General features: G+C 30.1%; 3 protein-coding genes across 6 annotated transcripts; 2 read left to right on the forward strand and 1 right to left on the reverse strand.

Moving 5' to 3' along the window:
• Positions 1–47: 47 nt before the first annotated feature.
• Positions 48–5,734, reverse strand: coro (protein coronin). 4 transcript variants are annotated; one of them, XM_085482197.1, is made up of 6 exons: positions 5,644–5,734; positions 4,061–4,268; positions 3,337–3,818; positions 1,113–1,491; positions 776–1,018; positions 48–684 (listed from the first exon to the last, which is right to left on the reverse strand). In XM_085482197.1, the coding sequence occupies exons 2-6, from the start codon at positions 4,256–4,258 to the stop codon at positions 505–507; spliced, it is 1,482 nt and encodes a 493-aa protein (XP_085338323.1). In that variant the 5' UTR covers positions 4,259–4,268; positions 5,644–5,734; the 3' UTR covers positions 48–504. The 4 variants fall into 4 exon arrangements, with proteins under 4 accessions (XP_085338323.1, XP_085338322.1, XP_085338324.1 ...); XM_085482196.1 differs by having other exon boundaries at positions 5,575–5,734; XM_085482198.1 differs by lacking the exon at positions 5,644–5,734 and adding an exon at positions 4,363–4,875.
• Positions 5,735–6,545: 811 nt separating this feature from the next.
• mus201 (rad2 superfamily protein mus201) lies at positions 6,546–11,714 on the forward strand. Its single transcript, XM_085482201.1, has 9 exons — positions 6,546–6,963; positions 7,184–7,359; positions 7,585–8,022; positions 8,166–8,382; positions 8,455–9,746; positions 9,845–9,943; positions 10,018–10,231; positions 10,422–10,652; positions 10,726–11,714. The coding sequence occupies exons 1-9, from the start codon at positions 6,876–6,878 to the stop codon at positions 11,385–11,387; spliced, it is 3,417 nt and encodes a 1,138-aa protein (XP_085338327.1). The 5' UTR covers positions 6,546–6,875; the 3' UTR covers positions 11,388–11,714.
• A 509-nt stretch (positions 11,715–12,223) lies between these two features.
• LOC114937140 (uncharacterized) lies at positions 12,224–13,955 on the forward strand. Its single transcript, XM_029310550.2, has 5 exons — positions 12,224–12,454; positions 12,797–12,918; positions 13,175–13,296; positions 13,378–13,454; positions 13,652–13,955. Exons 1-5 carry the CDS (start codon positions 12,253–12,255, stop codon positions 13,771–13,773), a joined length of 645 nt encoding a protein of 214 aa, XP_029166383.1. The 5' UTR covers positions 12,224–12,252; the 3' UTR covers positions 13,774–13,955.
• Positions 13,956–14,113: the final 158 nt, after the last annotated feature.

Genomic DNA, 14,113 nt, shown 5'->3' on the forward strand with positions numbered 1-14,113 from the left:
TGAGAATAAAAAATTAAATTGGCGCAATAATATACATAAATCACGCATCGAAACAAAATAATACTCTTTGTTATTTAACAGCAAATATCTGTACAAGTTAGGCACTCTCGCGCACGTCATGAAACAGTATTCGTACAAAGGTTCATATACATCTCGTATGCTATATCATATGGAGCAAAAACTTATTCTAGAGACATTATATCGTGTATGGCAACACCTTTAAAATATATATATATATATATATATATAATAGTAAAATATGTAAACATAATACAAATGCAAAGAATGTACGATGAATGTAGATGTACAATAAATAGCAAAGATTGTTGCAGAGAGTCAAGACACACGGTATTGCTAAAACCTACTATTTACACAAGTTGTTATATCAAAATATACGACCATTCTTATAGGATATTAGTGATTCTAGTGAAAAATACATATTTTTTCACATTAAAGAATGCAACATCACACCGAAATCTTGTTGAAAACAAAATTTGGAAATCTTTACACTTCGTCAGAAGCGAGCGTTTCTTTGCCACCCGGAGAAGCCGACTTTTCTTTTCTTTCTTCCTCTTTCATTTGAAGAGCAACCGCCGATTCCAGCACTCGTATTCTTCCTTCATGCTTCACAATTACGGCTTTTAATTTTCTTATTTCTTCCCTGCATTCTCTCAATAAATCTTCCTACGATTATATAACAAATAATTATCAAGTTATTTGATCAAGTTACTCAGTTGAGAAAAAATAAGAGGAAAAAAATTTTAGATATACATACACAAGCGTCTGACGAAACTTGCGCAGTATTTTGCCCGACATTGGACGCAACCTTGGCTCCTTTACTCAATATATTAGATTTCTTTTGTACTTTAAGTTCGTTCTTGGAAGCGGACGGCTGATAACCGTCTCTGAGGGATATCAATACAGGCTCTCCATCGGTGCCAGATACCCATTCTTCTGCTGAGATAGCAGCAGTGTCACCAGGAGTATCAGGATACAAGTCTTCTTGAAAAAGCTCAGACTGGAAAAAAATTATATATAGAAAACAAGCGTTAAAAAGGGATTTTGGTATTTTTCATTTTTTTCTTTAATATTATATACACTCTCTTTCTTACCTTTCTCGGCACGGTCATAGATATCACTTGGCAAAAGCCCGAATTATTTAATCGATAGAATCTGGTTATTTCACAGCTATTAACGTCACAGCCCCGTTTTGGCATCATTCCTATACCTCGTTGAGGATCAGGAGTTTGAAAAGTATTGATATAGTGAACAAAGGGCGGTTCGGGTGTAATTTCAAAATATCGGATCACAGAATCACCCTTGCCACATAAATATACTAAATTTGTATCAGGGTCATACAGAGGGAACATAACTCCATTGCTTGTATCTAATTCTACCATAACTATCGGCTCGCCCAACATGTCGGGAGCTCGCAAAGAATATTGTCTTTCCGACATTTTACTAAAACCTGTCGTGAAGATCAAGCCACCCCTGAAAATATAATGCAAATAACTTAATCAAAATGCACGGATATTTTTCATTCAACACTATCTAAAACGCGGTGGCTTTTTGTTACTTGACATGTTAATCTCTTGGCGTGTATATTGCAATAAAAATGATTTTGTATATTCACTTTGCACGTGTATATTATATATACGTATGTAATTTGTGTATTACTTTGACTAATATCTTATTATCACATTCTCTTACATAGAGATTAATCATCAAAATTTTACTACATCCACCTTATTACCACATGTAAAGAAAACATCTTCCAATAGGTATCTTGCAATATATACATACATACAGATATACATAAGAAATATATAATTACAATGCAAATAATTACATGCAGTGCTATTGCTTAAATTTGCACTTACATATATTTTCTATCTTTCACAGATGTAAATGTGATAATTATGATATTATTTTATAAAGATATGTTTATCAAAATTAATATTTCTCAATCTAATTTACATATGCATTCTAACATTTACAAGTTGCAATTTGAATTAACAAATTGATGTACAATACTTACTGTAATACTTATGGAGAATTACAGAGCGCACATCTTGACACTCGTATTTATTAAGTTGGCATCTTCGTCATGTCGAAAATTCAGTCTGGCAGTTTTCCATTAAAAATTACAGAATCTCGCACTACACAAACCGGAAATACAAGATGATAAAAAAACAAATATATCTTTTACGCGTCTTTGTCTAATTGTAAATATATTCCTCTTATATAAAATACTTACGGAAAAAAATTCGAAAAATAAATATATCATGTATATGTCGCGCGTAAATACGATAATTAAGTCATTAAGCGAAAATAATATATATAAGTATATCACTAAAAGAAAAGAAAGAAAAAAAAGACGAGATATAAAATTTAATGTGGAAAAGAATAAGTTGAAATATTTTTCGGTTGTATTAAAAAAAAATCTCTAAACAATTTCTGCAGTGATATAATTTGATGAGATGTAAGTGCATTTTTTGCAGTGATATAATTTGTTTACATTGTATCACTACTAATGTACTGTGTAAAAAGGTGGATGTATACCATTTGATGATTGTTTTATAAATATTTTTTTATAGTTGTCTTATGAATAATTTACATATACTACCATAATAAAAGTAAAGAAGTTGTGCAACGCAATATTATTTACATTTATTTGTTCGGTGTTTGTGTATTTTCTACATCCACACTCATGCAAAATTCACTCATTAATGTAATGCCTTTCTTTTACGTGTTATTTAAAAATACGCGATGCGGCAATGTGAATTACATCATGTAAGTATATTAATGTGAATATAAAAAAAAATTTTGTCTTCTGTGTGTGTTAATTATGCATTTATACAAATAAAGCATTTCTCTCTTGATAAAATATAGACTATTAAGTATTTAATATTTAAATTTTTATATAAAAATGGAGTAACAATATTTATAATTGTGAACAATATATTTTATTCGTAAAATAAGAATGACGTCTATACACAACTTGTATATCGATCTGTGAAATTAAGTAATTAAAAGAAATTAAAATTGAGTACTAATATTTTGTTAAAAAAAAAAAAGTCCATTTTCTCCACAAATGATGATTCTATTTTTGGCAAAGTAGTGTTTGAGATTTGAACCAAATGTATACTTTTCAAAATATGTTAATTTGCTGCCATTTACATTGCACTGCTTTCTTTTTTTTTTTTTAATTTTAGTCGCATCAATCTTATTATATAATATACATATAAATATGTACAAATAATATATTTAAAAAAGAAAACAAAACAAAAAACAGATGAATAAAGTGCAGTGCTAAAGAATATATGTAGCACATACCTGAGAAAGATGGCACGAGTCGCTTTACTTCCTTCGTGCGCTATGGCTTCTTCTAATATTTCACCCGATCTTGGGTCCAAGATTCTAATTTTTTTATCCTTACATGTAGTAACTAATCGAGATCCATCCCAATTCCAACATGCGGAATAAACTACATCTGGATGAGAGTCGATGCGTAGTAAGGCTTCTCCTGTACCAACATTCCAGATAATAACAAGATTGTCCGAACCAGCTGTCAGCAGCACATTTAACGCAGATGGATGCCATAGCACTAAACCGACTCTGCGTTGATGTAATTGCAAATCTACTATCGAGTCGGTCAATGTCCTAGAAATACCTCCATCAGGTATTTGCCATACTTTGACAACACAATCTTCGGAACCAGAAGCTATGACATTATCGTTATGAGGACACCATGCGATATCTAACACAGGTCCTTTGTGTCCACCTACTAAAGGATAGTCCGCTGGTATTCTTCCTACCTATAAATGTTGAATGTACAATGATATATTATAAATTATAAATTGTTATTTCGTAAAGGTATAGTATATACCTTTGCATGTTATACTACGTAAAAGATTCCTTTATTGATCGGATGAGAAACAAGACAAGTATTGACAAAAGTATATATTCTTTCCAATGCACAGTAACGTACGCAAAACATTGGTCAACTAAATTTAATCGATCAAAGGAATTGAAACATAGGAAGTAAAAAAAAGCGTACCTTATTGTGCGGTAAAACGATAAAGGCACCGCCACCCGCAGATTCTACGATAATGGCAAGAAATTTGGGATTCACGGCACAAAATGTCGAATCCCACGATGATTTCGATACTCTAATGTTGTCGTAACATTGCTCACGTTTTAGTGAAGTTCCATACACGTGGCGGAACTTGCTGGTACGCACCACGCGGAAAGACATGTCTGCACACCTATTTTCAATTACAAAATTGATATTTTCCGAGAAAAAGAGAGAGAGAGAGAGAGAGAAAGAGAGCCAGAGATGGAAGAGAATTTAAATATAACCTCGATATGCAAAAAGTAAAGAAGTACACGATATCTTGGGATGTCGCGCGCGCACGTTCAATAAGAATATTTTAATAAATTAGTGTCGTATGTCCGTTATGGGGCTGCGGGCGTGTTGCGACATGAAACACATATCTCTATTTTATAAATAGATTCCCCACTCTTTGTCTCTTCGTCATCAAACGGATATAACTGATATGCAAGAAACGTGTGTATTCGGTCACTTTTCGATCACTATATTTACAAATGATGTGTATTTGTATATGGGGTAACACACACACGCACACAGTCACCGACATTGACACGTTTTACCGATTATCGCGAAACGGGAGACAACTTAACCAAGAGACTGTTTCCTGCGCTCCTTACATGGTGCATCGAAAAATGATTTCGATTCACCGAAATAGACGGGATCGCGCTCGCGCGGCCGCGCCCGACTCGTGCCAGAACCGCCAAATCGTCATTCAAAATGATTCGAAATCATATAACGATATATCCGCATCCACTTGACGATATATATACACACACATATATATATATATATATATATATATATATATATATATATATATATATTGCGCGTCGTGAAATTATTCGAGTTTCATTTGATACATACTCGTAATTTGAAAATGAAAAAGATCTGTCAAATATGCAAACCGGCAGTTTACCGATAAGAACAATCGCGGTTAGATTAAACCAATCGTTTGTTATCGTGGTTAGCGTTATCTTACATTTTAACGAGTCATTAGTCAATCGTTGACAATAGTTCATAAAACGATGTAAAGCTCGACAAAAATTGACCAGCAAAACTGAATTCGTATTCCCGCCATCGTCCGTTACATCGTAGATAGAATGTAACTCGATAGACGACCACGTAGCAGCGCCAGAAACATGAAGGCTCGCTCTTCAAAGAATACCTTATTTGGAAATGTGCACCCTGCTAATTCAAATAGCCTCCTCTCGATCATCCTCTTATTCTTACTCAGTTATTTTTCTCTTTTTTTTTTTTTTTTTTTTGGAAATTCGCACCTTTATCGTCTCTTCGCGAATTCATTTTGCTTCATGCACCGTCAACATTTTCTTATCGATCGTATCGGTTTGTCACGAAATAAATATAAGGATCGACAGCGTTATCGGATATATATATCTTATATAAACACGTTGCATACCGTATTCTCCTACGAGTTATATGCTTATTAAGACGCAACTTACGGAGCAATGTTTCTCGTTGTGACAAAAGATAGACGGTTTTGGAAAAGGAGTCTTCTCCCCGCCACTCACCGCCACTAACCTCCTTCGACGTTGACAACGACGGGCACGGGCGTGCACACTGTGCACGTCGCTGACGTCGCACGTCTCACGTCACTATGAGCGCCTTTCCATTTACAATTTTATTAAGGCCTATTATTATGTACAAAGTATATGTACAGTACCCTCCATAAGTTTAGAAACACCTTATATTTTAGGGCCGTTCTACAATAGGTTGCAAATATCCTCGTTGATAGTTGCGGATTAACCAATCAGCTGACAAGTTGCTTTGCTCTGATTGGTCAATCGGCAATTGTCAACTAGCAACGAGGATATTCGCAACTTATTGTAGAATAGCTCTTACAGTTAAAGAATTGCATGACAGCGATCTATTATAAATAAAAATATTATTTAAATATTTTACGTTTTATTTATGCAAAAAATCTGCACAGATCTGTCAAGAGAAGATCATCTTAATTGAAGAGAAAAATTCTCTAAAGAAAAATTCTTTAATTAGATATTCGTAACATGCAAGAATATGAACTTAATGAAATGTTTTTTATCAGTATATTATTTGAAAAATTATTAATCGTGATAACAAAAAACATAAATGGAAATTTGTTATTTATTGCATATAGTAGTACTCTTCACAAATTTAGGAACACTTTACATTTTATTGTTAAACAATCGCATGGTAACGATCTGTCATAAATAAAAATAGCATTCAAATATTTTACGATTTATTGATACAAAAAATCTAATCACAGATCGTTGCCATATGATTGTTTAACTGTAAAATGTAAGGTGTTTCCAAACTTATGGAGAATACTGTATGTACATATGTTTAGAGAAATCAATTAATCACGCACCTAATATAAATAACTTTTTTATTATTAACCACACAATTGGTCCATCTCTCTATATACACGTACATTGTCATGTGGATAGGCCTTTATGGACGATTCGTATTTACAGAGTTGCGAATGTCAAATGGCGAAAAGCGATATAATGCGCGTTTTTTAATGTATCTTTGTACTCTTCACTTTTATGATTATTAAATATTAATTATATCGTACGAAATCAATTTACTGATATTTGAGTTTTTATCGCACACACACATATTTCTTAAAAAGTAACACATCTTGATGTAACCTTAAAAGTTACGTGCGCAGAATACGTTTCCAAATAAATCTATTCGTAAAATATTTATGTTGCATATCTTTATGCGATATGTGCTTATTTTTGGAGTCAAAGTGTTGTAAATAATGGGGGTACACGGTCTATGGAAATTGCTCGAAGCATCCGGAAAACCGGTGCCTTTAGAAAGTCTCGAGGGTAAAGTCTTGGCAATTGGTAAGCATTGATATTTACAATTCATTTTATCATAACAGTTTGTGTATACATAGAAAATATCATTTTTTATGTAACATCTATTTGTAAATGTCAAACTTCTGTGATATAATTGAAATTTTTATAGTTCAATGAATATAACAAAAGTTTCTATAGATTTCGTGTAAAATGTGTAGATGATCTACATGATATCTATATAATAAATATCTATATAAATTTTCAGATATATCAATATGGATGTATCAGATATTGCAAGGATATCAAGATCGTCATAGTATTCCTAAACCTAATGTTCATTTGCTTCGATTATTCACTAGAATATGTAAACTCCTATATTATAAGATCAAGCCTGTTTTTGTCTTTGATGGAGGTGTACCTATGCTTAAAAAAAATACAATTGTAAGTACAATGAATTATATTTTTGCCAATTTACAAATCTTTTTTTCTTAACTTTGTGCATTTCATACAAAAAAAAAATGTATATTATAAATTTTAAACACACTATATATTTATGCACAAACAAAACTTTTTATCTTCATTATAATATGATTTGTATGCAATTAGAATCAGGTAGCATAAGAATCAGGTAGTAAGAAAAGACCTTTCTCATTCTTTTGTTTGTAGGCCTTGCGCAGGAAGCAGAAATTTATTGCCACAAGTAAGGCACAGAAGATGAAGACAGATTTGATAAACAACTTGATAAAGCATAGCGTTGTGAAAACTGTTCTTAACAAAGATTCCAAGGTGGATCAAGCTAATGGAACAATGCAAAAAATTATAAATATGCAAACTAACTATTCCAAGGAAGATATGTTTACTTTACCTGATATGCCTAGCACTAGCAATGCACAGACTTATATCAGTGATAATGAATATGATTCCGACACCTCTGTTGAGTTAAGTCCATCGAAACAATCCAAATGGATGGGAAACATACATAGTGTTGATGTAAGCAGCAGTGAATTTAAGATATTACCTGCAGATGTTCGTTATGATATACTCACTGATCTTAAGGAAACAAGGAAACAAAACTCCTGGGGTCGTTTGCATGAAATACCCCAAGTATGTATATACAAATGTTAAAAAATTATCTTTATACATATATATAATTTTTTATATCCAGACATATATATTATATGTGTATATGCGTGTGTGTGAACAAACTAAATTATAAATTGTTCTACAAAAATTGTATCTAATTATAGGAATCACAAGAATTTTCTGGCTATCAGTTGGAACGTTTACTTAAACGTAGATGTGTACAAGAATTGTTGGAATCTGCTGAGAAGGAAATGGGTGGAAAAACGCTAACATTGGAAGAATTAGATAAATTATTGACTGAACAAGGGGTTGATACAAAGAGCAAAGATGTAGCTTTCCGTATAGCTGCAGATAGTACAACAAGATTGATATACATCAGTGGTATGTGTGCTAATTGTCAAATTAGTAATTTTTATAACACATGTAATAATTATACACTATATTATTTTGCAGACAAGAACACATTAGCAAAAAACTTTGTCAATAATGAATCAGAAGTGGATAAAGATGATAAATCACAAAACATGAGTGAGAAAGTTGAATCTATCGCTGGCCCAAGTAATCATACAGCAATTGTAGAAGATATGAACGAATATGAGTTAAATGATTCTGATGATGACATTGATATACCGATTCACGATGATTTTCGATTTATCACGAGAAATGTAAATGAAAATGCACTTGACAGTGATTGGGAATCTGAAATTGATATAAGCGAATCATTAACGCCAGATAAAAAATATTTAAACAAAAATACAGCGAATCCCGCATTGGTATATCTATTAGAGTATAGTGGTTTAACTCAAAATCAGATTACGAATCTTATCAAGTATAATAAAAAACAAAATCATAAAAAAATAAAAATTACAAACGAAGATGTAAAAGTACATGAGAAAAATATTTATTCAGAATTAATTGAAGACAAAAATTCAACAATTGCTAAGTCGGTATTAGAACTTCCTGAAAATTCTGTGAAAGTTTTGAAATCTGTAGAGTCGCAAAATATGCAAAACGCATGCACGACTAACGACAATATGACTGTTGAATTAATTTCATCTAATATAGAATCGAATAATTTTATCAAAGATCATACACCGTTAAAAAATAATACTGAAGCATTAGATATTAATGTGATATCTGAGAAATGTTCTTCTCCTACAAAATCTAACGATAATATGGTTGATAAATTAATTTCAACAGTACAGACAGACACATCAGATTCCGATTCTGAGGATTTCGTCGAAATTCAAGATGTTCCAATATCTTACATGGGAATATTACAAAAAAATATTACAAAGAAAGAAAACGTCGAGATAACTTTCAAGGCTGATGAAAAATTAGAAAATGATATTTTTGCTGATATATTTGAGAAAGATGATAAAAATAAAAATTTACAAATTAATTGTTTGGAACAAATACAGTCTGTTAATGAAAACAGTGAACATCGAATGTCGAACTTATTAATTTCTGAAGATAAAAACAACTTGAAAATTAATTTATTCGATACTACATCTGAAGAATTAATCACAGAGAGAACAAAAATCAAGTCACTGGAGAGAGAAAATACTCACTTAGTCGAGAATATATTGAATGATGAAGACAAAGTGCATGACTCTCAAAATTCCAATAAACTAATAAAAAATAATAATGTAGATTTGGTTACTCAAGACAATACTTGTAATGAACACATGCAAGAGAAGACAGCAGTATTGCCTACGAATGAAGAAGATTTAATAGAATTGAAGGTATACTTTTAATATTGTTTATATAAATAAATTAATGTTTAAATTTTAATTATTTATTTTTTCTAATTATGTGATGTGTAAATTTGTTAATTTTTCAGGGACAGTTGGAATATGAGCAGGAAGAACTTACCAAAGACATAGGTAAATTTGAGAGACAAGCTACCAATATTTCTGATCAGATAAAAATTGAGGCACAGGTATAATTTAGTATACATTGAAACAATTTTATACAATTTATCTTGTGTGTGTCATACATTACGTTCGTTTATAGGAATTGTTACATTTATTTGGTATACCATATATAGTAGCTCCTATGGAAGCAGAAGCGCAATGTGCATATTTGGAACAAATTAAACTCACTGATGGTACGATTACGGATGACTCCGATATTTGGTTGTTTGGAGGTCAATGTGTTTACAAAAACTTTTTTGACAATAACAGAAGAGTGTTGCAGTTCTGTGCTTGCGATATTCAACATCATTTTAGTAAGCATTAAATAGATCCATTAATATTTTCTAAAAATATTGTAATATTAAAAATAGTAAAATATTAAAGTAAAATATTTAAAAAAGTAAAATATAAAAAAATAGTAAAATAAAACAAAAATATACATATTGAATATATAACATCTAAAATAATATATATATGGAACTGTAATATATACATATTTTGCAGAACTCAGTCGTAATCAATTGATACAATTGGCCCTTTTGGTTGGTAGTGATTATACTACAGGAGTAGCTGGTGTTGGACCAGTCACTGCATTAGAAATATTAGCTACCTTTTCCACCGAAGGAGATAACGTATTAGACGGATTATACAATTTTTGCTCGTGGATTAAAGAGGGAAAACCTTCTGAAAAACCGGGCTTGCACAATAAATTGCAAAACGTAAAGTTGGATAGGGGTAAGCAGTAATCTGCATATGACAGATAGAGACAAATAGAGTAAACGATAATAAATGGTGTAACTAATTTTAGATTTTCCAAGTCAAGCAGTCGTCCAAGCGTATCTTTTTCCTACTGTTGATGAGTCAAAAGAGATTTTTACTTGGAGTAAACCGAACGTTACGCTTCTTTACGATTATACTAGACAGAAATTTGGATGGACGAAAGACAAGTTCGATGATACAATGATACCGATATTGAAAAAAATGGAGGAAAGCAGGAATCAAAAATTGTTGGATATGTACTTTAAAACGAAGATATTGCCGCAATCTATCGAGCCAACTTTGAGTAAGAGAGTACAAAAAGCTCTATACAGATTACATAGCGCCGATATGGATGTAGAAAATACAGATGGCAAATCTCAATCTAAAAAAAGTAAAAAAAGTAATGCCATTCAGAAGTTGAACGGAGAAGAAAATGTAGTCGACTTTAAGATGACAACTAATGAGACTAAATCGCCTCCAAATATGAATGCTACCATCAATAAGTCTGTTGAAACCATTAATCAAAGAAAATATACTAAGGAATATATACCACAACGAGAAAAGGACAGAAAATGTGCATTAGAAAGGAAGTTGCATGCTATAGAAGTACTTAAAAAATCAAAACAAAGCTTAGGTAAAAAAAGAAAAGTAAAATGTATAGTACGAAAGATCAAGAAAGAGGCAGAACTATCAGAAAGCGATAGTAACTAGATTTGTAAATTTGTAAATCTAAATAAAAAAAGATTGTATATTGTGACTATACATATAATAATTTATTTGTAAAATTTAATATATATTTAATATTTATAAGTTTTTTTAATATTGTATGAATAATAAGTATAAGATTTTAACTCCGATATAAATTTATATAATTGTTATGGTTTATAGTATATATATGTAAAATATGAGTATAATTACATATCATTACATTAATTATATATACAGGATGTCTCATTTATATAATTTTCTTTATGTAGCTCGAAATAATATAGTATAACTGTATTAGTTTCAAATTAAATACATTTTTTCTTAAAAATATGTATTTTTTACAATTAATTCCTTCATTATTTTGTGCATAAAAGTTATTTAAGTAAGATTATTGAAAAATGAATATTTTATGAGATTTTTTTTTTTTATTTATTTTTCATGGTTTATATATATGTAAAATTATATCAAATTAAAGATTAAAGTATAAAATATGTCAAACTATTCATTTTCTGTGTGGCTATTCTATTCTTAAGGTTCATCTATAATAGAGTCGTCAAGCCGTAAAGGTGCAATTTTACGTGCTCAAATTTTAGTCAAAGATGCAATTGAGTTAGCGTATGCTTTCATAAAACTGAGGGAGCGGCTAACGAATAAGCAAAGCGATAGTCAGTAGTGGGGTAGAAAATATTGCCTCGCTTATTGATTGGCTGCTCGCTACTTGATGTGGCCTATCTGCATTGACCAATCACAGTCGATTATTTCAAAAATAATCAATTGTAATTGGTCAATTTCTTATGACTTCATTGTAGATAGTCCTTTACGCTACTCCGCTGCATGAGTTTTCATCTTCAGAGATAATTCATAATTCATGTTGTACAGTTTAAATTTTAACGTCATTTTGATAGACTTGTTCGAAAACATTTTGTGTTTTGGCGAGCTAATTACAATGGAAAAAATAATACAGTTACAAGAAAAGCGTGTAAAAATAGATACGTTAGTGGTTAAAAATTTATGGCAAACTGAAATTGTAGATGAAACTAAAAGAAATCAAGACCATGAACGATTTCATGGTAAATCTTTATTATTCGCAAATATGCAGAACAGATTAATTTAGATTAAGAAGGAAAAAAAATATAATAAAGTTAAAAGGAGAAATTGCAAGAAATGATTATGTTATTTATTGCTTTTTTTGAAGCCTTTAAGTTTACTTTAGAAAATGTATAATTTGTTTAACATAATATTTGTTATTATTCTGTTATAACTTGTGTATATATTTCTCATAAATATTATATATATATTATATTTTTTTAAATATTTTTTTGTTACATGATATGTAACATTCTGTTACAAATTATATAGATTCTCCAAAGTACAAGTTGTAGAATTGAATAAATTTTTTTTATTTTCTACAGAAGATGAATCTAAGATTAAAGAATTAACATTAAAATTAACTGTTATGGAAGAAAAGTTATGTCCAGAAACTCAAAATTTGGAGCATAAAAATAACGAGTTAACGAAACATAATACTTATTTGGTAAGTATAATTGGAGATTAATATATAAGTACACAAGCCTGAATATTTTTCCATTCAATCTTCTCAGATGTTTTAGTATTACTATATTATTATTACAGATAATAGTTGCTTTCCATTTACATCAAAACTTAGATAAATCTCATTTCTGTTCTCAACATCCATGTTAAAGAAAGACAGAAGTGAGATTTGAGTTTTGTAAATAGAAAGAAACTATTATATTATATATTATTTTATTAAATACTTTTTTATTAAATAGGAAAAACTAGAAGCAGAAAGAAAAAAGTTTTTACAAGAGATTAAAGAAATGGAGGAAAAACGAAACAACTTGAAGTCTTTTAAACCAAACTTACAAGATCAACAAGTGCTAGAACTAGGAAAGTATGTATTGTGATTCTATATCAATATATTTCCTTTATTTTTTATTTGTCTTCATTTGTCTTGTTTTGTTTTGTTTTATAGAAAAAAATTAAAATTGTACAAAAAGTTAACGAGGGTGCAATGGGATTATGAAGCTACAAAACATAGCGTAAAAGGCTGTATCCTTTTTCAATATTTACAACTAATACAGGTACAATTTGTCATGTCAGTTGTTAACATGCTTTATGCAAGTGGACACAACACATGCTTCAAAATATATTTAATGGTTTAATCTTCCTTTTTTTTGTAAATGAAATTAGAAACATTTAAATACTTTAACATATATGTGGATAACAATCCTTAATTCTTGATATAGATGTTTCAAACAAATGTGATTATATTAATCATTTTTGTTATGAAAATCAAGAGCCTAATGACAAATTAGTAGACTCTTTATGGCATGAAATATATTTGTCTACTAGCAAAATTAGAAATTAAAATTTCTAAACATATACAACTGTACAATATGGTATTTTTAATTTAATGCTTTATTTTATAGTTTTTCTTTTCTTAAATTTGTTACATCTTAATTTAGCTTATTTGTACAATATCAATAATCAGTATTAATTAATCATTAATAAGTTATGTAAAATTAATGCAGTTTATTCTATTTATAATAAATGAGATTGTTCTTGTTACTGTAAAACTAAAATTTCTATTAAAGAAACATTTATTTCAAAATAATATTAAAATGAAAGTTTAATAGATATGGTCAAAATAAGATTAATAGACACTAATTCTTTATTTTATATATATATATATATATATATATATTTGT

Source organism: Nylanderia fulva, unplaced genomic scaffold, assembly GCF_048542155.1.
Source record: "Nylanderia fulva isolate GAGA-0341 unplaced genomic scaffold, ASM4854215v1 Scaffold2, whole genome shotgun sequence".
NCBI lineage: Eukaryota > Metazoa > Arthropoda > Insecta > Hymenoptera > Formicidae > Nylanderia > Nylanderia fulva.